This window comes from Rhinatrema bivittatum, chromosome 6 (assembly GCF_901001135.1).
Source record: "Rhinatrema bivittatum chromosome 6, aRhiBiv1.1, whole genome shotgun sequence".
NCBI lineage: Eukaryota > Metazoa > Chordata > Amphibia > Gymnophiona > Rhinatrematidae > Rhinatrema > Rhinatrema bivittatum.
This window is the reverse complement of record NC_042620.1, coordinates 251,285,969-251,312,753: the sequence shown is the minus strand read 5'-3', so window position 1 is coordinate 251,312,753 and position 26,785 is coordinate 251,285,969. Positions and strand designations below refer to the sequence as shown.

At 43.9% G+C, this 26,785-nt stretch overlaps 1 protein-coding gene across 1 annotated transcript in view; it reads right to left on the bottom strand.

The window, feature by feature from the left end:
• Positions 1 to 11,182, bottom strand: part of LOC115094092 (trichohyalin-like) — a 157,182-nt gene extending 146,000 nt beyond the window's left edge. The window contains exons 1-4 of the mRNA XM_029606790.1: positions 11,150 to 11,182; positions 6,059 to 6,167; positions 1,507 to 2,523; positions 1,098 to 1,174 (exon numbers count right to left, since the gene is read on the bottom strand). Coding sequence (XP_029462650.1) covers positions 1,098 to 1,174; positions 1,507 to 2,523; positions 6,059 to 6,101 — 1,137 coding nt within the window. The 5' untranslated portion in view covers positions 6,102 to 6,167; positions 11,150 to 11,182. The remainder of the gene's footprint in view (positions 1 to 1,097; positions 1,175 to 1,506; positions 2,524 to 6,058; positions 6,168 to 11,149) is intronic.
• Between the last annotated feature and the right edge of the window lie 15,603 nt (positions 11,183 to 26,785).

Sequence of the window (26,785 nt, the reverse complement as noted above, 5' to 3'; positions counted from 1 at the left end):
ATGTGAGAAGCTGTCAGCATCTGAAGGTTACAGCATGGGCCCTTACCTGTGCCAGAGAAATAATAGTCATACAGCCTACGGATAAGGAGAAGGGACACGCTTTACCAGTCAGGGTAGGCATAACCTTTTAGGAAGCATAGCTTCTTTCCAGAATCTCAGACCGTGGGAAGTGATCAAAAATACCCCTATGTGCCTCCACCACTGCTTCTCTGCCTTCCTCCTGCTGCAGGCCATCAGTGCCTCCATCTCCCCCTGTGCCCCCAGACTTCCTCCATAATCCCTCCCACACTCTCTCTTTCTTCCAAACACCTCTGCACCCAGCAGTCTCACACTCCACCCTTTGTACCTCCGTTCTTTTCCAAAGCAGCAGGGTGGCCCTGGGCTTTGTTGCTGTCAGTGCACGGCCCTGGCGTTAGCAGTAGCAACACTCCCTGCCTAAGCAGGTTCTGTGAGCCAGCATTTTCCCACAGGCTCTCCCCGCCCCTGTGGCAGCCCTGCCTCCTCCTGCACAGGCTTCTTGTTTAAACTGGAAACCCATGAAGGAGTAAGAGGTAGCAGGGCCATTGTGGAGACAATGAGTGTACATTAAGTCATGGTCCCTACACTCCTGAAAGAAGAAGTACTGCTGTTGCCAGTACCAGGAATTGATAGCATCGGGGCCCAGGACCACCCCATTGTTTTGGGAAAGAGGAGACCAGCATGAATGAATTTGGAAGAGGGGGGCAGAAAGAGAGTATGTGTGTGCTGCAGTTTGTATGTGGGAGAGGAAGAAGGTGAAGACAGTGCAGAACAGATGGCAGAGATGGATGTCCAGTAGCTGGGATGAAGATACCCAAATTTTGAGGTCACTTAGGACGACAAAGACATTGCTTGCACAGGTCATGTCAGACATACCCTAATGCTCAAAGACTCTACTCTTTACCCAAGATTGGAGAATCTTGGGTAAAGAGTAAAGAATCATGGGCCAAATTCATGGCAGAAAACACAAGCAGTAGATGGGGGAAACTTGCAGAGCTGCTGCCTGTGCTATACCTGTTCTGTGATCAGGCAGTGTGTGGGGGAGAAGCATATATTGCTAATATTAAATGAAAAGTCACCTCATGCAGCCGCTGCTGAAGCTTTCGTACTTCCATGTCTAGCCCTTTGATCTTGTCATGACCTTCTTGTCCGCAGTCTGTGGGAACAGAGCAATGAGGGTCAGTATCCCTTAACGTTATTCAAGCACCTCAAGCAATCCCCGTCTTTTGATTGGAAATTTGGGTAGAGACAGGCCTGTCTAATTCATATTAAAGCAGGACTCACCCTTTCAAAAACCATCCATCCATCACAGGGTTGGATCACAAAATGGTGATAGGAGGAAGAAGGATGTAAGAGGAAGAAGACATGAGATAATGAGGTCCAGCATTAATGATTTGAGGAATGGACCCCTTCCCCTCTACTATCTTATATAGTGCATGGCAGTTATGGGTGACAAAAGGTAAAATTCCCAACCAGATAAAACCATACCTCTTAGGAGCCCAGTTGGGTTCACCATAGTTCCGACCTCTGTAGTCTCCTCTTGTCGACCTTTGCTCTTGTAAAGGATACTCTCTCTCAATAGAGCAATGTTTTGGGCCTTGATGCTATCCAGATCATTCAAGCCAGCCTTCAACCTTTCGTGGATCCCCAAAAGTCGAGGCTCCCAGGTTTCAGCCACATTCAGCAGTTTCTTGTGGTTCTCAGAGGTGTCTTCCCACTCTAGCTGCCCCTTGGTCCTTAACCCTGATGATGACTTTGGGCTGCCAAGGTCCACTTTTCTGCCATGGCCAACTATGAAAGGCAGTTCCTGAAGTTCCTGTTGGAGGTTGGACACCTCCAATATGATTTTTTTAAGATTCTCAGACACTCTTTGATAGCCATCATCTTCTCCATCCGATACCTTGTTGGGCCAGTAGAGTTTCATAAAGTCTGGATTAGCAACAGAAGAGCTCCAACTACACTGCAAGTCGCTCTCCTCTTCGTCTTCTTGAGGAACATCATCAACCCCATTGGGTGGATATTCTCTTGAATTCTCTGGGAAAGAATCAGTTGATAAATTCCCCAGTTCCTCCCCAGTCCATGCACTTGAGGGCCCCATCTGTTCTACAAATTTACTAGCCTTTCCCTCTTGGGATGTATTCTTGTTTAATCGCATTAAGTTAGCAGCTCTCTCATTCTCTGATGAAATCACAGCTCCCCTGGCTGCTGCCTTCTTGCCCTCATTGGAACCAAGTACCTTTGGTGCAGATGGCATCCCGTTGGTATTGAAGACAGAATCCGCTTTGGGGTTAGCTTGAATGGGGGAGCCACTAGTACTGCTGAGGTTCCTTGGGTTCTCCCTCGTAACACCCATAGAGGGATCCACCGTAGTCCAAGAAGTGCTAAAGACATCCACAGAATTTGGGATCTCAGGAATGGAACTTTTTTTGGACTCAGAAAGTCGAATGTGGGGTTTGTATAAAGGTTGCCCTGTAGTCACTGGTGACCTGTGGCCATTAGGAGAGACTACAAAAGAAAAAAAAAAGTCAAGAACATTTATATAAAGATTGATAAAGAGATACATCCATCCTCAGAGCTAGTGACTCAAGGGACATTACATGAGCTTTTTGTGGCTGAGTTCCTAAATTGAGCTCTTATTCTTCTAAGCTAGGAAAAGCTAAAAAATATGATTCCCTAAAAACCCTGTTTGATAATGTATTCCACAAGTAGGAGGAGTCAGGTAGATGCTGTGGGCTGTTCCTTACATTTTTGAAGAGAACAGGGAGCTCTGGTTTGGAGGGCGATTAGAATAATCTAGAACAGCTTTCCTAGAGGAGGCAAGTCTAAGGATCCTGGCAGCTGTTCTTCTTCATGCTATCGGCCTGCCTAGCCATTTCTAACAGGTTCAGTATCACCAGCCCCTGCACTGGACTGAACCCTCTGTAACTATGCTTATCTGGGATGAGGAAGAGAACCTTACGATCCTGCAGAGCTGGTGTGGCTGAGATAAGAACATAAGACATGCCATGCTGGGTCAAACCAAAAGGTCTATCGAGCCCAGGATCCTGTATCTGAAAGTGGCTAATCCAGATTTCCAGAAGTACCTGGCAGATCGCAAAGAGTAAATCCATTTTGTTTGTTGTCCACCCCTAGGAGTAAGCAGTGGTTTTCCCCAAATCTACCTAGGCAATATTTTATTTATGGACATTTCTTCTAGAATCTTGTTATTTAATGTTAGATGCCTTGACCACATCCTCCAGAAACAAATTCCACAGCTTAATTGTACATTCAGTGAAAAAAAATATACTTTCCCCAGTTTGTTCCATATCTGCTACCTATTAGTTTCAGTTTTTATTTCATTCTGTCTGGGAATTTCAATGTTAGGATAAAAAAAGAAAGAAATTGAAAAATGACTTTTCCACTGGTTTTTATCCTGTGTGTTGTATCAAAGTCATTTTTCCACTGCTTTGTTTTGTTGTACCATTGAAATTCCCAGGCAAAATCAAATAAAAACTGAAAAAGAAGGACCCTAAGTATCCCCTAGAATCTGTATTATCTGAAACAGTAAATAACTATACCCTTTCTTTATCTGCCGCACCTCATGCATGATTGTATAAACTTTTAGCATATTCCCTCTCAGATCAGTTAATAGAAATAAGCAAGTGCACTAAACATCACTGGCGAGCACTTACCTGTCCTTGGGTCACTTATTACTATGACAGAAACAAAATTTAGAGTCAGCTTTGACATTTAGAGATGTTGCCTCAGCGTACTTGAACAGAACTGAATCATCCAATTTACATTTTTGTTGTATACTGTTTTTAATCAGCAATTGCAACTCTATTTGTGACTATTCCTGTTATTGCAGAGGCTAAACTTTGTTCTGTACTTTTTTTTTTTTTTTTTTTTAACTTTTGAACTACCTCAAAATAAAGCAACCATTCTAGGAAACAGACAGCTACTGTGAGGAAATTCAGTTAATATCTTCTGTTTCCTTTTCTAGAGGTTTTTTTTTTGGTTATAATCTCTGGGAGAGAGGACAAAATTATGTCAGCATGTTAGGCAATGAACGTAACCTTAAAAGAAACATCAGATCTTGTATGTGCGTGTGTGTGTGTGAGATGCCAGAGGAATACTGTTCTGAACGTAGACACTCCCAGGAGTTCAGGGAGATCACGGGATCAGCTGAGAGTTTCACACTGAGTCAGCAGTGACATTTAATGGATGCAATTAAGAGTCAAAGAAGTTGTAGATGATAGCTTTTTATTGGACTAACCTAATACATCTGTGCAGGGCCTTAGGCGAACCTTCTGCCTTGCGCCAGCCCGACCTCATTCACTCAAGACAGGCCCCCTCTCTTGCACACACTTCGGTTCCTTGTCTCATTCACACACGCACCCTTACACAGGCTCCCTCCCTCCCCGACACCATTGCTCTCTCGTACACACACACACACACACAGTCCCTCTCACTCACACATACACACAGACTCTGCTTCTCTTGGGCGCAAGGACGGGTGCTGCTCGTGGCCCACCAAGGGTCTGCATTTCTCGGCCACGAGTGGGATAGTCTTGCACTCGTGGCCCACCGAGTCTGTACTCCTCTCGGCCAGGAGTGGGATGGGCTCCGCTCAAATAAACTGCTCTTAATGGCTGGCACCCTAGGCAACCACCTAGTTCGCCTATTGGGATCGACCGGCCCTGCATCTGCGACCAACTCTCAAGAGTTAGCCTCTCTTCGTCAGGTCATCGAAGAAACACTGCAGTTACACTGAGTTTAAATAGTACACAGAGTCTTCTGGCTCTTAGGCTGCCTGCCTATGCCATTATAGCTCAGAAAGAGATGGGGAAGATGTCAGAGGCGATTGGTAAAGGGTGAGGATCATTGCTAACTGGGTGCACCGAGTACATATTGCCGAAGACAGAGAGCAAGAGAGGCCACAACTGTCTGTCAAGTACAATAGAGTTACTAAAAATAACAAAGGCTGTGAAAACATAGCAGATTAGATCCAAAAGTCAAATCATAGGCACCTGTGTCTGCCATTCCCTGTATTCTCTCCTTTGTTGCACAAAAATGCATGCCCTTATTTAAAATAATCTCCAGTTCTGCGAGTCCATCTCTCGTCCTGCCACCCATTTCCTCCCTTCCTCCCTCTCATGCATTTTTCAGGGTTGGAGCTGTTCTTCCCAGATAGAGTTTTCTCCTATCTTTTTTTTTTCTCTCTCTCTTTGCCTCTCTGCATCTTTCTCTCCCTCTGCTTCGTGATCCCTGATGGCTAGCTCTGAATCAGCCATCAGAGCTGATATCAAGCTCATAGTTCAAAGGTTGTCCGGGACAAGACAGGACAAAGATAATGTCACAATGCCATAAAGTGTAATAAAGCCCCAAGCCCCGTGCTTGTTAGAGGGAAATGCTGTAATCTCCAACTACTGTTATTGTTTCTGGGTGTGTCCTACCATAACCCCTCTATTTCTCCCCTCCTACACAGCTCCTTTCCCTGCCTCTGTGGAATTAAACCTCCCTGAAATCCTGAACTATGTAAGCCAAATAAATACAAAACGATTATGAAAAGATTCTCTTAAAAGGGTAATGTTCTCATCATGGGAATTTCTTTCATAGGGTTATGCTGAGTATTGCGAAAAGAGATTCCTATTAGAGCAATGATCTGGTAAGGGTAATGACTGCAGGCAGCTTTTTAATCTGGCTGACAGTGCTGAGACTTTTGAGGGTGGATAGCATGAAGGAAGGCCGCTCTTCCTGTTTGCCTTGCTCCTGATAAACACACTGCCCTCCCAGACAGGCTGCACAGGGCGAAAGCTACTGGAAGAGACCATGCTTCGGCACTTTAATTATAGAAAGCGGAGGAGAGAGAGAGAGAGAGAGAGAGAAAGACATAAAGCATAAGAGAGACACAAAAAGACAGAGAGAGACTGAGTATTAGACCACAAGAGTACTAGCAGATAACAGAGAGAAATAGCAGGGCTGCTGTGGGCCACAACTCGTGGTCCCCACACAATTGACAGCTGAGGATTTCACTGTACTGATGAATTTGCATAATTACCTGTGGGTGTTCCAGGAGCTGACTTCCCTCCAGCGTTCCCCATGATCTGCACCCACTTCAGCAGGAACAGGAGAGACTCACCAACACCTCACTGGCTGAGAAAGCACACCTACAAGCAAACAGAGAGTCAAAAGTAAGTGCTTAGCCAAAACACACACCCAGCCTGGACAGCAGCACCTTTCCCTGAATCTAGCCGAGACTGAAGGAGTTTCTCTCCTTGTATGCATTAGCAAAAGCTGTAATTGAGAGCAGCACAAACTAGGGGAGTCCATCTGCCTCTGATTAATACTAGTACAGACTGAAGAAGCCCCTCTCCCTCTGCATCTGACACTGTTCCAGACCAAGTGAATGCCCATGCAAAATCGTGTCCTTAGCCTTTACGTGTTTTAGAAGTGCTCCCATAACTCCTGAGGCAATAAGGAGGATCAGCGAGTCCAAAACACACGTCCAAATTCATGCGTAGCTAATAGCGCTCATCACATGTAAATTCCATGTAGATGAGGCTATTAGCTATTACCCCGCGATGCAAAAAATCCCCGTACATCCAAGGCGCACTATTTAACCCATCAAGTTTTACTCCTGCCCAGAGCAGGCATAACATCTTCCTGCATGTCAAGGGCTCGACTTAAAAAAACAACAACAAAAAAATATCTGCTTTTCTGTGGTTCCGCTTGCTTAGTATCGCCATGATACTAAGTAGGAAGAACCACAGAAAGCAACACCATGCAAAAAAAAAAAAAATTAAGGATCACAATATACATGCTCAGGGCCATGTATATTGTGTGTGCATATTGTGCCAGTAAAATAGCTGCTGTGGGTTAAAACAGACCCTCATAAATTGAGCATTCATTTTGGTAACCTGCACACACAGGGCACTTATTAATTTATGCACTGCTTCACTTACTGCCAATTGATCCATTCACTGTCAGTGAAAAGGACCAATTGGGAACAGCCCTGCTAGGGGAGGGAAGGGCACTCTGGCCAGGCTGTTGTGGACGCACAGCCACTTCTCCTGGGCACCCCATGCAGAATGCTAGGGATGCACAAATTATCCACTGCATGTCCCTTTTAGCATGGCATCCCATGTGCATATTGCAGAGAGCCCAGGAGAGGTAGATGTGCGCAAGCTGAAAAAAAAAAAAGGGTCCAATTTGGACGCACGTTTTTTACGTGCATGATATTATAAGGGACAGCACAACACAGACTAGTTTTTCTGCGTTTCTGAGTGAGTCCCTTTATCTTGACAGTAAACACACACTGTATGTCTGACAAACTCAAAGAAAAAGGGAACTGCTCTTCCTTTATATCTTGACACTAGTACAGCAAGAGAGAGGGAGTCCTTTGTTATGTTCCTAACATTAGCACAGACTATTTAGGAATCCTAAATGGCCTGCCTTAGCCCTGGAGGTGTCCTGTGCAGCCCGTGAGGGAGGGTGGGGGGAGATTGTTGCTCCCACAGATCCAAAGTGCGGGGCAAATCCTGAAGCACTACAGCACTGCGGCCTACCACAATGGCACACTGTGCAGCCCCACAGTCCTAAAGCCAATCCTGGGAGTCCCTCTTCCTGTGCTTGACACTAGCACAAACTAGTGAAAGGATCCCCTTTCCATGTGTGTTTGACAGCAGGTACTCGCAGAGGGAGTTCTTTGCCCTGTGCTTGATACTAATTCAGACTGAGGAATCCCTTTTCCCTGAGCACCAGATTAGCACAGTCTGAGGTAGACCTGAATCCCTTCAGTGTGGTTGGGTGAAGGATATCATTAGGGCAGAGTAAATATTTTGCTTTCAGGTTCATGTGTAGTTATGATTGAGAGTTTTACTTTTAACCCATGAAAATGTGTCAGAGAGAAAGATACTGCATTCCAAATAGGACTCATTCACAGTTCTGGTATGCAGTGAGAGGACATGTGAGTCACTGCAATCTTTAACTGGAGTTACAAGATGTCTACTCTTTCTGCTAAATCTAGCTACCTTTGTCACCTACAAACACCACTTTTTTTTTTTTTTTATTTCAGGGGTACTGCAGACCAACCATAGAAATGTATTCTGTCCAGAGCTGCTGTTACTAGTTAACTGTGATGTCATTAATCAGTATCCTGTTGTCTGATGATGTAATTAGGAACAATGATCCCCTACTGGATAAGAACATAAGAACAGCCAAACTGGGTCAGACCTGTTTCCAACAGTGGCCAATCCAAGTCACAAGTACCCAAACATTAAATAAATCTTAAGCTACTAATGCTTATTAATTAATAGCAGCTTATGGATTTTTCCTCTACGAACTTATCCAAACCCAGTTACACCAACTGCTGATCCACATCCTCCGGCACTGAATTCCAGAGCTTAACTACACACTGAGTGAAAAATAAATTTTCTTTGATTTGTTTTAAATGAGCTTCTTGCTAACTTCATGGAGTGCCCCCTAGTCCTTCTATTATCTGAGAGAGTAAATAACTGATTTACATTAACCTGTTCAAGTACTTTCATGATTTTGTAGACTTCTATCATATCTCCCCTTAGTCATCTCTTCTCCAGACTGAACAGACCTAACTTCTTTAGCCTTTCCTCATAGGGCAGCCGTTCCATGCCACGTATTTTGGTCACCCTTCTCTGAACTTTCTCCAATGCAACTATATTTTTTTTTGAGATGTGGTGACCAGAATTGTACACAGTATTCAAGTTGCACTCTCACCAGGGAGCAATACAGAGGCATTATGAAATCCATCATTTTATTTGCCATTCCCTTCTTTATAATTCCTAACATTCTGTTTGCTTTTTTGATCGCCACAGCATACTGAGCCGACGATTTCAATGTATTATTCACTATGATGCCTAGATCTCTTTCCTGGGTGGTAACTCCTAAGATAGAACCTAACAATATATAACTACAGCAAGGGTTATTTTTCCCTTTATGCATCACTTTGCACTTATCCATGTTAAATTTCATCTGCCATATGGAAGCCCAATCTTCCAGTCTCACAAGGTCCTCCTGCAATTTAACACAATCTGCTTGAGATTTAACTACTCTGCATAATTTTGTGTCATTCACAAATTTGATCACCTCACTCTTCGTACCCCTTTACAGATCATTTATAAATATATAAAAAGCACTGGTCCAAGTACAAATCCCAGAGACATTCCACTATGAAAACAGACCATTTAATCCTACTGTTTCCTGTCTTTTAACCAGCTTGCAATCCTCAAAAAGACATCACCTCCTATCCCATGACTTTTTAGTTTTCTTAGAAGCCTCTCATGCGGGACTTTATCAAACGTCTTCTAAAAAACCAAATTCACCACATCTATTGGCTCACCTTTGTCCACATTTATTCACCCCTTCAAAAAATGTAGGAGATTTGTGAGGCAAGACTTCCTTTGGGTAAATCCATGCTGGCTGTGTTCCATTAAACCATATCTATCCAAATGTTTTATGATTTCATTCTTTATAACAGCTTCCATGATTTTCCCTGCACAGAAGGCAGGCTTACCGATTTATAGTGTTCCCAGATCACCCTGGAGCCCTTTTTAAATATCAGGGTTACATTGGCCATCTTCAAATACAACAGATAATTTTAATGATAGGTTACAAATTAATTGAAATAGGTCTGAAATTTTATTTTTTAGTTCTTTCAGAACCCTGGGGTGTATACCATCTGGTCCAGGTGATTTACTACTCTTCAGTTTGTCAATCTGACCACTTCTTCCAGGTTAACCATGATTTGGTTCACTTCATCTGAATCATCAGCCTTGAAAACCATCTCCAGAACAGGTATCCCCTCAACATCCTCTTCAGTAAACACCAGAAGCAAAGAAAGCATTTAATCTTTCTGAGATAGCCTTATCTTCTCTAAGTGCCTCTTTAACCCCTTGATCATCTAATGGTCCAACCAACTCCCTTGCAGGCTTCCTGCTTTGGATATATTTTTTAAATTTTTTTATTGTGAGTTTTTGCCTCAACAGCCAACTTCTTTTCAAATTATTTCTTTGCCTGTGTAATCAATGTCTTACATTTAACTTGCCAATGCTTATGCTTTATCCTATTTTCTTCTGATGGCTCCGTCTTCCAATTTTTTTAATGAAAACCTTTTGGCTAAAATGGCCTCTTTCACCTCACTTTTTAGCCATGCTGGCAATCTTTTGACTTTCCTTCCACTTTTCTTAATGTGTGGATGACATCAATTTAATAACAAATGCCACAAAACACACATCCTGGTCTTAGTATAGGGTTTCACAAACTTATTTTGATAATCCCATAGCCAGTCTGATTTTCAGATTAGCTACAATGAATATGCATGTGATATGTGTGCTGTAACATTGGGGACCCCAGCATATTCAAATTTATCTCGTGCATATTGATTGTGGATATCCTGAAGACCCCACAGGCTCTGGGGGCACCAAGACAGGTCTGGAATGTCCTGTGTTAGTATTCCTGCATTAGTCTTGTATTTAAAGAGGATTATTTCAGTCAACGAACAGATGTAAACTGAAAGTCATAGAGCAAGTGACTCGTTTATATACAGGGACTTTTATAAGCAGAAAGGTTTTTAAATTGTTGTCTCTAGCACAGTGCTCTGCCCTGAGCAGCAATATCTCAGGTTTGGAGCTTAAGGTATGGTTTTCGGGGAACGGAACACATGCTGAGGCCAGAAAAAAAAAACTCATTACATCAGAGACTGTCGCCTTGGGAAGGTGACCAGGGAGGGGGGATGACGGCAGAGTTCTGCCAAAAGGGGGTGTGGCCTGCTCTTAAAAAGCCTGCCGTCGTTTTGTTTTAACTTCTTTCGTTAAGGGATGTGAGATTGTTAAGGGGGCCGGAGTGGCTCCAGGCGTACCTCCCGGATATTTATGAGCACCGTATAAAATACAATAAGATAGTTCTAGCTCGCCCAGCGTCAGCATCCTCATCCAGCAGTGAGGTAACTGCGCACGTCACTGCAATGGCAGGGCCAAGAGCGACTCGCCAGCCCGTTCCTTCAATGCGCCGCGCGGCTGAGATGGGCAGCGGAGGTCCTGGATGCTCCCTCTCAGCATCGCCCGAAAACAAAGACGCAATAACGCGTTTATTTCGCAGGGGTCGAGAGACTCCTTACCTCTTATCCCGGCTTGCTGGGTTCCTGACTGCAGCGGAATATCTGGCGCCTCGGTTCCTGTCCCCCCTCCTGCTCCCGTGTCTTTTCACTGCCCTAGTCCCTTTCCGGATGGGTTGTATTTTTTTTTTTTTTCGGCCGGGAGCGTAGCTGCTCCCGAAGCCCTGGCTGTGCCTTGTATTGTAGACTTTCACCACCACCACCACCCACTGATCGTTGTGGCAAGACTTCTGGGCTTTCCCTCTCACTGAATCTCACAAGTGTCTTTCAGTCTCGGGGGGTGTGTGACTCCTGCTCCCTCTGTTGTGTGGTCTCTCCCTCTCACCGTCTGTCTAACTCTGATAAAGTTGTAAGCCTCCCCTCTCAGGAATGGAGGAAATACTTTACAGCTGTTTGCTGTTGCTCTGCTTTTAACCCTTTATTCGCAGGCTTATCTGCTTAGCTTGGTCCGAGGGAGCAGGAGGCTTCGGGGGAGGGGGAATTCACTCGTAGGGAGGGAGAGGAGGGATTACTGCAGGATTCTTAAGATTGCAACGCCGGAAAAAAAGGTATTTCTTAGATAAACATCAGAAAAATACCACTTACCCTAGTCCTGTCTCACCCCTTCTTTACCAATCCTGGATCCTCTGCTTTGTTTTCGTGCTTCTTCCGCGCTAACAGCTCCTCAGCAATACAAATGTATTTATTTGATTCAGCTGGAAAGGGTTCCCAACAATAGTATCTGTGCTGAGAAAACACCAATAAAACACTGATTTGTGGTACCCCGCAAAGAACCCCTATTTGTTATTTTTTTATGTACTCCCACCCCTGACTTCTCTGGAAGGGTGGTGTACATAAATAAATAAATAGCTGGAAAATAAACACAAATTTACCATTTATAAACACTAATCAGAAGCCCTAGTCATGAAACACCTGTTTCTCAACTCTAGTGCTTCTCTTTTGGACTTATTCCTGGGTCTCCCCCCCCAATATCCTTTATTTCTTGAATAGAGAGAGACAGCAAGAAAGAGACAAAGACAAGAGAACCTTCACATTTCGGTGACTGGATAGAAATACACACCAGAGATCCCGCGGTGCCCACTAGAGCAGGATGAGCAAACTTTTGGCCCTTATAGCCGCATTCAGGGCCCAACCCAGGTAGAGTGGCCAATGAGGGTCTGGGGAGCGGAACCCCTGGAAATCTAAGAAGCAAGAAGAGAGGGTGTGCCATCGTAGCAACACCACTTCTGGCCCAACAATCAGGCTGATACAGTACAGTGCGTTTTCGACGCGCTAGCTTTACCCCTTATTCAGTAAGGGGTACTAGCGCGTCAAAAACGCGCGTCCAACCCCCCAAACCTAATAGCGCCCACAACATGCAAATACACGTTGATGGCCCTATTAGGTATTCTCGCGCGATTCAGAAAGTTCAGAAATTAGCGCCTACCCAAAGGTAGGCGTTAATTTCTCCAGGCACCGGGAAAGTGCACAGAAAAGTAGTAAAAACTGCTTTTCTGTGCACCCTCCGACTTAATATCATGGCGATATTAAGTCGGAGGTCCCGAAAGTAAAAAAAAAAGTTTAAAAAAAAATTGAAATCGGCCCACGGCTCGCGGGTTGAAAACCGGACGTTCAATTTTGCCGGTGTCCGGTTTCGGAACCCTTGGCTGTCAACGGGTTTGAGAACCGACGCCGGCAAAATTGAGCATTGGCTGTCAAACCCGCTGACAGCCGCTCTGTCAAAAAAGAGGCGCTAGGGTCGCACTAATGTCCCTAGTGCCTCTTTTTGCCGCGGGCCCTCATTTGAATACAGAATCACGCGCACAGAAGAGTGGCCTGTGCATGTGCCGGGAGAGCAGGCGTTCGCCTGCTCTCCCTCGACTTTAACTGTATCGGCCCGAATGTCACTTCAGAGTGGAAGTGAAATGCTCTTGCCGGTGCAGGCTGAGATTCAGCTCACCACCACAGGGGCTGGATGTAGTTTGCCCATCTCTGCATTAGAAGATATTAGGAGAACAGGAGATAGACTGGGCACAGGGACCATAAACAAAGGGGCAGATTCTGAATTTGCCACTGAGCGTCAGGGCCAATTCTTCCATGAAGCGAACTACTTGGTCGCCTAGGGTTGCCAAAAATGGAGGGAGTGGGGGTGACAGGAAAAACTGGCAAAAGCCAAGGAAACCTCCAGGTACCACCAACTTCATTTTAAATCACAGCACCAGAAAGGGAATGGATAGTGGTTAGATATGTATGGGGGGGGGGGGGGGGGGGGAGGGGTGAAGGCAGAGGAAACTGGGTGTGTGGGGAAATAGTGGAGATAGGATGCTGAGGGAGTGGGAAGATGCTGAGTGGGTGGGGATGGGGTGGAAAGAGAGAGAGGATTCTGGGCAGGTAGGGGGCAGAGAGAGAGGATGCTGAGCAAAGAAACGGGGGTGATGCAGGTATGATGAGCAGGGAATGGAGAGAAACGGGGATGCTGGGGGGAAGAACGTGAGAGGAAATTTGCTGGAAGGTGGAGATGCTGGGAACTGTGGACAAGAGGGAGAGAGAAGCCGGATTTGGCAGCGTGTAAGAGGTGAATTCTGAGCACGGAGAGAGGGAAATGCTGTGCTAGAGGTGCCAGCAATAGGCAGGCGTGTAAAGGAGAGGACACAAGATTGAAGGTTTGCCTTGGGCACCTAATACCCTTGCATCGGCCCTGTAAGAGGCCGAGAAAGTTAGGTAGCCTTAAGTCATCTATCACTGTGTCTAGGGATAGCCGGCTGTATGCCAAATAGTGCTGAGAATTCGTGCTAGCCAGCTAACTTCACTCCTGCAACTTAACCCCAGCCCTGGACCTGCTCAGAATGTGAGCGGATACGTTTAGCTGTTTTTGTGAAGTGAAGCTTTCACCCCCGATGGATCTCGCCAATAAACTCCCTAGTTAACTGATTAGATGTCTGAAAACCGGACCCTGAATGTCATAAAAGAATTACTGAACATGCTATGTGTAAAGCTTTCATGAAACAGAACTAAGAGCTGCTGTAAAGTGCTATAGAGCAAATTCAGCCATACATTTCTATAGCCTTCCGGTATTATATCCAGATTATAACATTATTACAAGACTAAACTTGTAACAAAAGAAAAAATAGTGCTAAAACTGGACATAATATAAAGAAATATAACAAAGGAAAAAACAACATCCATTATAGCACTATAAATTAGACCACATAAAGGGGACGGGGGAAAGAAACACAACAAAGAGAAAAAAAGCCATCAAGAAGGGAGCATGAAAACAACCCAGCGCTAAATAGATCAGCCACTCTACCAGTCTCCATTGGCTAAGTTACGGCAAGCCATCTTTTTTTTCCCTTCCAAGAAAAATATATTCACATTTTCAAATTTCACAATACATATATGGATGCCTAAGGAAAAATCTCACACCTGTAGTAGAATATCTTGACGTAAGGCTAAAAATTGTTTCCGCCGTTCTTGTGTGGGCCTGAATAAGTCAGAAAAAAAATCCAGATTTTTTTTGTCTCGTAAAAAGAAGAAAAAAAAACCTCTTTAGCTCTAGGAAAATATGAACACAATACAAAATTAACATCTTGCTCAAACTAAAAAAAGACACGCACAGAGTGGCTCATAATGGGGTATCTTGCTTAAACTGCTCAGATGCAACATTAAATCTACCAGGATCAGATACCCCCAAAGAGGAAACTCTAGCTTTGCTCCCAGTAGGCAAAGAATACATTTTACTAATTGCAGGATAAACTTCATCAGAAATGAATAATAGCAAATGTGGTTTGCTATCATTAGAAAGGGAAACTGGCATTATTAAGGCTCATTAATTCTGTCCAGTGGAGTCCAGAGTTACCACCTTGGGTATTATGCGCTCTTTTTTCATTACTAAAATATAAAAATGAGATGGCTGTTTTTCACAGTCTAAGTCATAAGAAATGTTATTATTTTACCTTTGCATTATTGTATCGTATAGTTATAGCATACCATTAGACTCTGTAAGATGTAATCATTCTCTGTCACTGCTTGGCACATCCAAGCTCTGCCATCTTTAGCCTTTGGAGACAAAAGCAGAGACCCAGCTGGCACTGATACTGTAATGAACCATGGATAAAGCAGAGTGGCTGCTGTGCTAGATCATTTCAATGCAAAGAAATAAAGCTTAACAAATAAACACCAAAAAATAATAATAACGTGATACCTTGTTATTGGACTAAGAATGCATTTACTGCCTAACTTTCGAGAGCTAACACTCCATTTTCTCAGGTCAGAACCAGGACTTGTTCAAGCTTCAGGAAACCTGGGATAGCAAAGATGCAGCTACACATGGCTCAGTAAACTTCAAAGAGCTGCTAACTCCTGCTTAACAACCCACTGAAAGGAGAGGAACAGAGGCCTCATAGTGTAGTACGGAGAACTAGCCACATATCCTACTCCTCCAAATATTCAGAACCACTAACCCACTCGAGCTATCCATCCCCCCCCCCCCCCCCCCAGACATAAAGAACCTTATATTTAACCTTTTTTTTTTTACTGCAAAGAATCCTATATATTAATTGTTATTTAACCAATGCACTGTGTTACCTTGACTTGTGTTTGGTATTGTACTCAATCGGCTGTACTCTTAGCTAGCTGCAACTATTGCATATCATCTTCCTAAGTGGCTCCATCTGTAATTCATACCCATATATTCCCATAATGCTAGTCTGTATAAACTACTATGTTGCCCCATATAGATCAGATACTGTATGTGCATAACTTGTTTTGAACATCCCGGATGGAAAAGTGTTTCTTAAATAAACAATGATGATGATGATGTAAAGATTTATTTTAGATGCTACATTAAACATACCCTGTGATCTGTGTGCAACCTCTTCAGGTTCTTTAGAATATTGATCAGGAACAACTCACAAACATTCAGTTACCACCTTCCAAACAATATGGAAAACTAAGTGGTGGCTAAGTGGTGGCGGCTGAATAACTGGCCACATTTAATGACCAACGCTTATCTGGATAAATACTTAACTGGATAAGTACTTATCTGGCTAGGTGGTGGCAGGAAAGTGGGCGTTTCGGGGAGGAGCTATTTCTCTGATTAATTTAACCAGAATAAGTGCCGATATTCAGACTTATCTGGTTAAGTTAACTGGATAAGTTAGACCTCAGTAGTGAGGTAGATGTTCAAAATTAAATGCTTAAGGGGTAGATTTTTAAACATATGGACATGCGATGTTATAAAATGCGCGCACCGGCGCACGCATGTTATAAAATCCGGGGCGGCGCGCGCAAGGGCGGTGGAATAATGCAATTTTAGCACGGCGATGCATCGTGGCCTTCCCCAATTCCCTACCCCAGTTCCCTACCCTAACCTTCCTTCCCCTTCCCCTCTCCTCCCCGCCCCCTAACCCTATCCTAGCTACCCCTGTTTTTTTTTTATTTTACCTTTTGCTCCTCAACAGGAGCAGTAGCAATTTGCGTGCGCTGGCAGAGTGCCGGCGCGCACTTCCCCAGCACAGCGTCAAATGGCCGCCACCCCCCCCCCCCCCCCCCCCCGGACTGCCTCTTTTCTTCGGCCCAGTACGGTGTGCGGTGCGTGCAAGGCCTGGCCACGCGTGTAACCCCTGTATTTTATGCGCATGGGCGATTTAAAATCTGCCCGTCAGTATGTTAGCAGGATAAGACTTATCGTACAATGGTTATTCAGCAGCATGGCTATGCTACTGAATATCCTCCATGAAATGCCCATTTCCTGCCCACCACTTAGCTGGATAAGTACTTATCCGGAAAAGTGGCCAGATATTCAGCTGCTGCCACTTAGCCGGATAAGTTAACTGGATAAGACTTACCTAACTAACTAGTGATTTCTTTGGGAATATTCAGCAGCGTAACCGTGCTTGTAAGTTAGCCGGATATCTTTTATCCTGCTAAAAACTTAAACATTTAGGGGGCTGTAAATGTAACATACTATTGTAACAATTTTCAAAAGCCATTTTCTCTAGTAAAGTGCACTTACATGAGTAAATCCAATGGATAATTCAAGGGCATATATTGCAGCAATTTTCAAAAGACCACTTACTCTAGTAATGTGCATTTACTCAAGTAAAACCCAGGTTTATGCGTGTAAATGCTTTTTAAAATCAGGCTCTTAATTTTGAATACCTACCTGATAGGAATTTAAATATACACAAGGATTGGAAACTAGTTTTCATTCCATACAGGGAAACAACCAACTATCTGGAGACAATGCACCTTATTGTAATACCTTTAGTAAACAAAGGCACAGCTATGGCACTGTAACACAAATGGGCAGATAACGTACTGGGGGAAATTTTCAAAGCTATAACTATGAATGTAAACAGCCTTTTGAAAATTGCCTGGATGGGGTTATGCGCTAACTTTTACACGCACTTCAAAAAGGCAATCCAGGGCAGGGGGTAGGGCCGAGAAACCATTTATTCACACATTTTTCCAAAAGAATAAGCGTCAATCTACATGCACACATATACAAGTGCTCCCAAGCAGAAGTAAATATGTGCACTTGTGTTTTTTTCACTGTTTCCATGAGCACCTGTGAATTTTCAAAGTAGACTTATGTGCAAAGTGTACTTTGAAAATGTATTTATTTTAAAAACTTTTATATACCGCTGTTCCAAAAAAAAGATCAAAGCAGTTTACAACTAAACATACATAATAAAGTAACATAAAAATGAACAGTTATCACAATATAATCATATTAGAAACACAATAGAAACAAAAACTTTAAAAACAAAATCATAATAAAATATAATACTAAGACAAAAAAACAAAAAAGACTAAGTTTAGACTCTGGGGTATATACCTTGTGACTTTAACCATATTCTTCTTTAAACAGCCATGTTTTGAGTCCTTTTCTAAACAATTTTAGGTCATTCATTCAGGCTGAAGTCTGCATGTACTAGTCTGCATGTACTTTCTACATGTAGATACTAGACATATGCAGGCCGCTGAAAATTACCTTCACTAAGTATAAGTATAAACTCAGCAGATATTTCTTAGATAGATTTCAGAATTCATTGCATAGGAGAGCAGGTTGTCCCTCCCCCATCTTGAATTGCTCCTTCTCAGATCCTCCCCTTATTCTCTTTCCCTCTTAACTCGGGAGATCTTTAGATGGCAACCGCAACCGCCACAAGAACTCAAAGAAAGATTAGCGTGGAGCCTGTGAGCCAGCACACACTCACAGGACCTGCAGTGGTCTGCCTCCTTCTCCGGTACGGGCTCTCGATTACCATGGAAACCTGTGTGAGGGGCAGGACTGCAGCAGGACCTGTGAGTGCATGCTGGTTCACAGGCTGACTTTTCTGCTTAGGGTTTCTAACTGTCCAGAATGTTTCTGGAGTGTACAGATTCTTGGGGTATTTTACAGAAAAAAGAGGAATAGTTAAAATGCACAGAAATGTCCTGATTTTAGGCCTCCAGCTGTAACTCAGCATCCATTCCTCCTGTTTGAGTGATCCTGTGCCAGGCTGACCAGATCACTTGAGCTCAGCCAATGCCTTGGCACCACCACAGCACTCTGCATGATGATAGGCTGTCTTGTTGACTCTGAAAGTTGGCTACCAATAAGACAGACTTTTTCAGCTTTTGGAGTCCACCACTTGCTGCCCGGCAAACCCCGTGCTGTAGGCTACCACATGCTATAGGATTACAAAATAATCCCAAGCAGAAAAAGGCGGAATGCAGGAACAAAAAATGTCCCATACTGAAGAATTATAACTTCTGGAATATGTAGAAGGCAATTAAAACCAAAACTAAACCCAACTTACAAACCGAGAATGGTAACATCTGCATTGAGCATTCCTTTTTTTCTTTTTTTTTGTAAATGTTTATTTATCAAGGCAGCAACACAATGAACAATTATACAAAGCTAAACCTTGAAAATATGAAAACTGATATAATTGTACATACAACCAATATACTGTTCCCGACTGGTTTTCCAATAAGGTTCCCACATTTTGTGAACATTATACATGAAAGAAAAATAAAATACATTCCTATTTTGAGAAGATGCTCTTTTCTCAATAACTCCAGTGTGGCTAAGTTATACAGTTCCAGCTTCCATTGTCGAAAAGTGGGCAGCTTGTTCCCCTTCCAATTTAGAAGACCCATCTTCTGAGCAAGAAATAAAGACATACAAAGAAATTTCTGACCCCGAGAAGGAAGTATGCAAGAAGGTAGAAAGAGAAGCAAAAACACCAAAACATAAGACCACTCTGCATTAATGTTGCACCCGTCGGTCTCAGACGGCTGCAACCTTTGTTGCTCACCTCCTTTTTCCCTGCACCAGCGATTCTAGAACGAATGGCGGCCTCCGCTAGCAAACACCGTCTTCCTCGGTGTTCCCGGGACAGCGTGGGCAATCCCGTCTGCCATCTTGAATCGGGGCTTACCTAAGGCACGCGTGCACCAGGGCCTCTCATATACACTTCATGGTCTCATATACACTTCATGGTGGGAACCTCGGGGGCGTCCCCTCCGCATGACATCACTCGCCAGTGTATTTAATCCCTCCAGCCTATTCTTTCTACAAGTTAGCAAGGATTTCCTTCCTGCTGAATTCCACTCCTCTTGGAGACGCTTCACTCTTGCTACTCTGAAACTTGTTCCTGAATTCCGGTACTTGGACGCCTTAGGTACCCGCTTCTCGGGGGCTTGTCGCGTTCGGGCTATCCGCTCCTCGGAGGGCCTACCTGCCTGGAGTATTCTACTACCCTAGATTGGGACCCAGCCTCGTTCAGCCTTGTGAGTACGTTCTTCCATTGCTTCCAGTTTGCTGACAGAACCTCCGGTGTACCCCGTGCCTCGGGCCACTACCGTGATCATCTCAGCAGACCACCTTCTACGCTTCGGAGTGAGTACCCTCATCTACCCAGCTCTGCTGACCTCCTGCATTTCTCTTCATCGTCTGTGCTGATTCTCGGCGTACCCCGCATTGCGGGCCACTACCGGATCAACCCTGAGAAGTATTCTATTGAGGAGGAATTCCCCGGCATACCCTGCTCCGCGGGCCACTACCAGGGATACCATCATTGAGCTACATCACCACTCTGGACTGTGTTTTCCTTCCCACTAGGTGGGTACGTCATCTACATTCCAGTCTAATAAAGTCTCATTCTCTCTGTGTCCGTCTCAGCTGAGGCCAAGTCTATCGTTGTGAGTCCCCATAGGGCTCCTCCCTGTGGGTGGAGTCAGCTCTCACTACGATCCAGGGTCCACAACCACACCAGAACATGACAATTATATTTCAAAGTCTTTTCCAGAACAGCAAAGATTTGTCGCCAATAAGATCCCAATTTATGGCATGCAACAAACGTATGACAAAGGTTTCCCAGCAATGTATTACATTTAAGATACAAATTGGAATCCCATAACTTCATTTTAACCACTCTCTCTCTGGTGATTTACACACGGTAAATGATTTAGAATTGCATTTCTCTCATAGTCACAGAAAAAAGAATGCGATAAACCGCTTTAAATGCTTTGATGATGTGTGAAGCCTCTAAAGGCTCACCTAGATTGCACTCCATGCAATAGCCAATTTGTTAAGATGTGGTGCACTTAAGTATTCATGAATCAAAGAGTGCCATATAGCAAGTCTATTATATTTGGGAATAGTATCATGTACAGAGTCCTCCACGTCCGTAAATGCTAAAAAGGCAAGGTTGGAAGGTCATAATGATAAACAATAATGGTGCACTTGTAAATATGCATAAAAACTATGAGGAAATAATTCCCAATCCTCCCTAAGTTCCTGAAAAGAAAATAAACGCAAATTATCTAGATCCACTAATTGTCCCAAACAAGTAAGCCCCAAAGAAGCCCACCTTGAAAAAATAGTATTTTCCCGGCCCGCTGGAAAATCCACATTGCTCACCAAGGCCTAGAGTACTGTGTTCAGTTCTAGAGACCTCATCTCAAAAAGGATAAGGACTGAATGGAAGCAGTCCAGAGAAAGGCAACCAAAATGGTGTGGGGTCTGCATGGAAAACCATATGAGATGAGACTGAAGGACCTGAATGTGTGTACCCTGGAGTAGAGACATAATACAGTCATTCAAAGACCTGAAAGGAATAAATGATGCACAACAATTAAATCTTTTCCTATGGAAAAGAAATTGTAAAACTAAGGATCATGATATGAAACTCCAAGTGGGAATACTCAGGAACAACATCAGGAAATATTTCTTCATGGAACGGATGGGGAATGCATGGAATGCCTTCACGGAAGAGATGGTGAACTTAAGAACAGTCATGGAATTCAGAAGGGCATGGGACAAACACAGAGGATTCCTGCTGGCTACAAATGAAGAAATAGGGTAAGTTTTCTGTTGCACATAGGGCCCTATATTGAAAGCACGTTTAGCTCTGGATAGCCAGATAAGTAGGACTTATCTGGCTATCTTTTAGCCGGCCAATTTGTGGGCGGATCTGGGCAGCGCTACGTATCTGGTTAACTTAACCAGATAAGTAGCGATGTTCGTTCTTATCCAGTTAAGTTAATCGGATAAGTAGGATCAGCCATACAGCTGATCTAATTAGCTGGATTTAACTTATCCAGCTAGTAGTGCCTTGACCGCAGATATTCAGCAGCATAGCCATACCACTGAATATCCCTTGTAACTTATCCGGATAAGTGTTATCTGTCATTTACAATGCTACTATGTTCTTATAGTCAACATTCACGCTATATACGTGTTACTAGTAGCCCAAAAGAACATATTACAAAGCAATAGTCACAGAAAACACATTATTTGTGAAAAGCTGAAGGTTACAACAGCTCCCATCTATTAGATAAATGAGGTTTGACCAATGTGCTGCAAATGCGCAGTAGAGAGCAGCTCTACTGCGCATGTGCGTGCGAACACGTCGGTCAGAGCAGAGCATCAGCTCTTTGAAAACATGGCGGCGGCGGCGAGGAGCGGTAGCGGCGGTGAGGAGCAGCGGCGGCAGCGCGAGCGAGGGAGGGAGGGACCTCCCCCGGAGATCTTCCGTTTGTACCATCTGAAGGGGTTGTGAATGAGCTGGACCCGCAGGTTATTTAAGTTATTTGGGTGGGGGATTTAATTTAAAGGGTCGGGGGTGGGTTTTAGGGGGTTTTAATGTGCCGGTTTTTCGATTTTTCGATTTTTAACGATTTTTAACGATTTTTCACGATATTTTACCCCCCCAAACGGCAACAATACGATTCCCTCCCCCTCCCAGCCGAAATCGATCGTTAAGACGATCGAGGACACGATTCACATCCCTAGTATCTTCTTTATGACCCAGTCCAGAGAACCAACGAAAATTAAAAGGTTATAACATAGTAATACCAGACATAATCGGAAGGAATACAAAAATATGCAGAAGGATTGCATTATTAACATTACGAAACACCACCGGCCTGTCTGTCCATGTTTTAACACATTTGTACATCTGTGACTCATTTTCTAATCACATCTTTTATGAAAAAGTGGGTCATGCCATACATAGAGTTTATTAAAGATGCGTTTATATCATTCTTTATTAGGGTAGTTTCAAGGAAACACACAGATTACAAAAAATACCGGAATATTTATTCTTGGACAAGAGGATTGGAAGCTGTGATGTCATGTTTGATGTTTTTGGAAGAGTGTTGCCATTGCTTCCCAAACTGCCTGAGGCCTCAGAAGAAAAGGGGGTGGTCATGGGGGAGGCTTGAGACAGAGAAGAGAAAGGAGGGGGTCAAGGGGGATGCTCATTAAAAAAAAACAACTCTGTGTGTGTGCGTGTGTGTGCGTGTTCAAACTACAGGGCTCAACATGCATTGTTCCAGCATGGATAGGTTTTTTTTATTTCTAGTCTGTGGACGTAGGACACAGACTTTAGTTCAAATCATAGCAAATGTTTAATACCACTAAAGAAAATGCGGTTTCCAAAATGCAGACAAGGTACTGTAAGAACAGTTTTCTTATCACTGTTCATCTCTATTATCTTTGCATTCTGATTCTGTATGGAGAGGGGCCTGCCACAATGTGCTGAAATTTAATACCAAAAGCTGCTTGCTGACTAAAGAATGTGTAACAAAACAAACTTGTTAATTTATGGCTTTCCTAAAAAAATAAAAATATATATATATCATGGTTTCTCTTTTAGATAAAAATCTCTCCGCCTTTACTAGGCCTGCTTTAGAAAAATAAATCCAACCTGGTTCATCTTTTTAGTTTTAAAATAAAACACGATCATAAGATAAACTATGAAAAAGGGGCTGTCCAGACCTGGGTTGAACCAGAGATCTTTGAATCTTCGGTCTAATGCTCTCCCCTCTGAACTTAAATGCATGTTTGTCTTGCTGCTATGAGTACTGGGAAGGGGGGAGTAGACGTCTGCCAACTTCTCTGTGCTGCAAGAAAAAAAAAAAAGCAAGGGGCTGAAATTCTCTGCGTAGGAGAAGGAAATCGCTGTTTTACATACTAAATAAAAAGGACTACTACCCCAACCTGGGTTTGAACTAGGGTTGTCAATCTATGTTCTTCTATTTGAGCTATTGGGGTTACAGCTAAGAGCAAGATCTTTATAAGCAGGTAATATAAGGCCATCACAGAAAGACTAAACAAATTCTTTGTTTCAGTGTTTACTGAAGAGGATGTTGCAGAGATACCCATTCCGGAGATAGTTTTCAAGGCTGATGATTCAGATGATCTGAACCAAATCACGCTGAACCTGGAAGATGTGGTAGACCAGATTGACAATCTGAGGGGCAGTAAATCACCTGAACCGGATGGTATACATCTCAGGGTTCTGAAAGAACTAAAAAATGAAATTTCAGATCTATTACAATTAATTTCTAACCTATCATTAAGACCATCCATTGTACCTGAAGACTGGAAGGTAACCAATGTAACCCCATTATTTAAAAAGGGATCCAGGGGTGATCCCGAAAACTATAGACAGGTGAGCCTGTCTTCAATGCCAGGAAAAATCGTGGAAACTTATAAAGAATAAAATCACAAAACATTTAGATAGACATGGTTTAATGGGACACAGGCAGCATGGATTTACTCAAGGGAAGTCTTGCCTCACAAATCTCCTACATTTTTTTGCAGGGATGAATAAACATGTGGACAAAGGTGAATCAGTAGATGTGGTGTATTTGGATTTTCAGAAGGTGTTCGTCAAAGTCCTGCATTAAAGGCTTCTAAGAAAACTAAAAAGTGATGGGATAGGAGGTGATGTCCTTTTATGGATTGTAAAATGGTTAAAAGACAGGAAACAGAGAATAGGATTAAATGGTCTGTTTTCACAGTGGAAAAAAGTAAACAGTGGAGTGCCTAAGATCTGTACTTGGACCGGTGCTTTTTAATATATTTATAAATTATCTGGAAAGAGGTACAACAAGTGAGGTGATCAAATTTGTGGATGACATAAAATTATGCAGAGTAGTTAAAACTCAAACGGATTGAGATAAATTGAAGGAGGACCTTGTGACACTGGAAGACTGGGCTTCCAAATGGCAGAGTAAATTTAATGTGAACAAGAGCAAGATGATGCATTTAGGAAAAGATAACTCTTACTGTAGTTACACAATGTTAGGTTCTATCTAAGGAGTTACCACCCAGGAAAGAGATTTAGACGTCATAGTGGAACAGACAGTGTGCTGTGGTGGTTAGAAAAGCAAACAAAATGTTAGGAGTTATTAGGAAGGGAATGGCTAATAAAACAGTGAATGTCACAATGCCTCTATTTCACTCAATGGTGAGACCGCACCTTGAATTCTGTGTACAATTCTGGTTGCTACATCTCTAATAAGTGTTACACTTGCCACCACGTCTGACCTTGCCTGCCTTTTCCAAGCCTGACCTCTGCTATGACTGACCATGCCTGCCTTCTCTGTGCCTTGACCATTGCTACGCCTGTCCACGCCTGCCTTCTCCGCGCCCTGACCATTGCTACGGATAACCTTGCTATAGACTCTTTCTTGTCCAGAGTTCTACGTTGCTCAGAACTGGAAGCTCAGAACTGGAAACTGTGCTGGAAGCCACAGCTTCCATTAGCCGCCAGCTTCCATCCGAGCTTGACAGTGACGCCTCTGCCTCTATCCTCTGGCCGTGGACTTTCAAGGCTTTGGCTTTATTTGCTCAAGCACCTTCAGTCGTTCCTTGTTCCTTGGTGCTTGGGTTCCAGTTCCGCAACCCGTCTTGGATAGACTTACACCGCCTGCTGGCTGCTGTCTCTGGGCTGAACCATCTACCTTCATTATCCTATCTCGAGGCCTGGGCTTCTCCCCTGTGGGAAATCTCAGACTCCTTGTTAAGGGAACTGGTTCAATATGTGGCTGTCTTCAAGCGAACCTTCGATGACCCTGGGCGGCATGCTGTGGCAAAACGAATTTACTCCACCTTCATTAAGGACAACGAAGTCTCTTCGATTACACCATAGAGTTCCGGACTTTGTCTACCAAGCTCGCTTGGTAAGAGGATTGCCTGCAAGCTATTTATCTTGATGGCCTCTCCTCACAGCTAAAAGATGAGTTGGCTGCTCGGGAGCTCCCTTCCTCCTTGGAGGACCTTATAGATTTGACAGGCCAAATCGATCACCATCTTCAAGAGCGACACCGGGAGAGTCGGATGCCAAAAAGGCCCCTGCAGGTCTGCTCCCGCTCACCACCCGTTACTAACTTTAAATCCAGTGACACTAGAGTGGTCAAGGCGGAGGAACCCATGCAGTTGGGTAGAGGGTGACTGACACTGGAAGAGTGCCTCTGGCAAAGACAAACCGGCCTGTGTCTGTATTGCGGGGCCCCAGGCCACCATCTACAGAATTGTCCCATCCATCCAGGAAACTCCAGAGCCCAAGTTCAGTAGGGGTCCTGAACTTGGGTGCAACTTCTCCGGCCCCTCAACTCTTAGTTCCAGTCACTTTAATTTGGGACTCCCGGTCCTTCCCAGTCCTCGCTCTGGTGGATTCCAGAGCAGGGGGAAATTTTATCCTCAAGCACCTTGTGCAACTCTTGGGTATTAAGACCCGCTCACTAGTTCCTACCTTGTGCAATGCCTCGATATATGGAGAGCCACTTCCCGGCCGGAAATTCAGTATCAACATCAGCCTCACGACTGCCTATCATTCCCAGGCCAATGGGCAAGCTGAGCGGATGAGCCACTCTTTGACAACGTTCTTACGGGCTTACATTAATGACCAACAGGACAACTGGTCGGACCTCTTATCCTGGGCAGAGTTCTCTCATAACGCTCACATTGCCACAGCTACTGGAACATCTCCTTTCGCAATTGTCTATGGGAAACAACCTCAACCACCTTTGCCCATATCTCTCTCTGTGCCATCCCCTGCGGCACAGGCTACTGTGGATGCCCTTAAAACGATATGGGAACAGACAAATCTCCACCTGCGCCAGAGCGCCTCCCAGGCCAAGAAGACTGCTGATAGTTGCCGCCGCCGTGCAGCTCCTGAATTTCTTCCTGGCCAGAAAGTCTGGTTAAGTACTAAATATATCAGGCTTCGAATACCTTCCCAGAGATTTGCTCCTCGGTTCATCGGACCATTCCCAATTACTCGACGCATAGGACCTGTGACATATCAGCTCCGACTGCCTCCTTCCTTGGGTATATATAATACCTTCCACGTTTCCTTACTTAAGCCTGTGGTG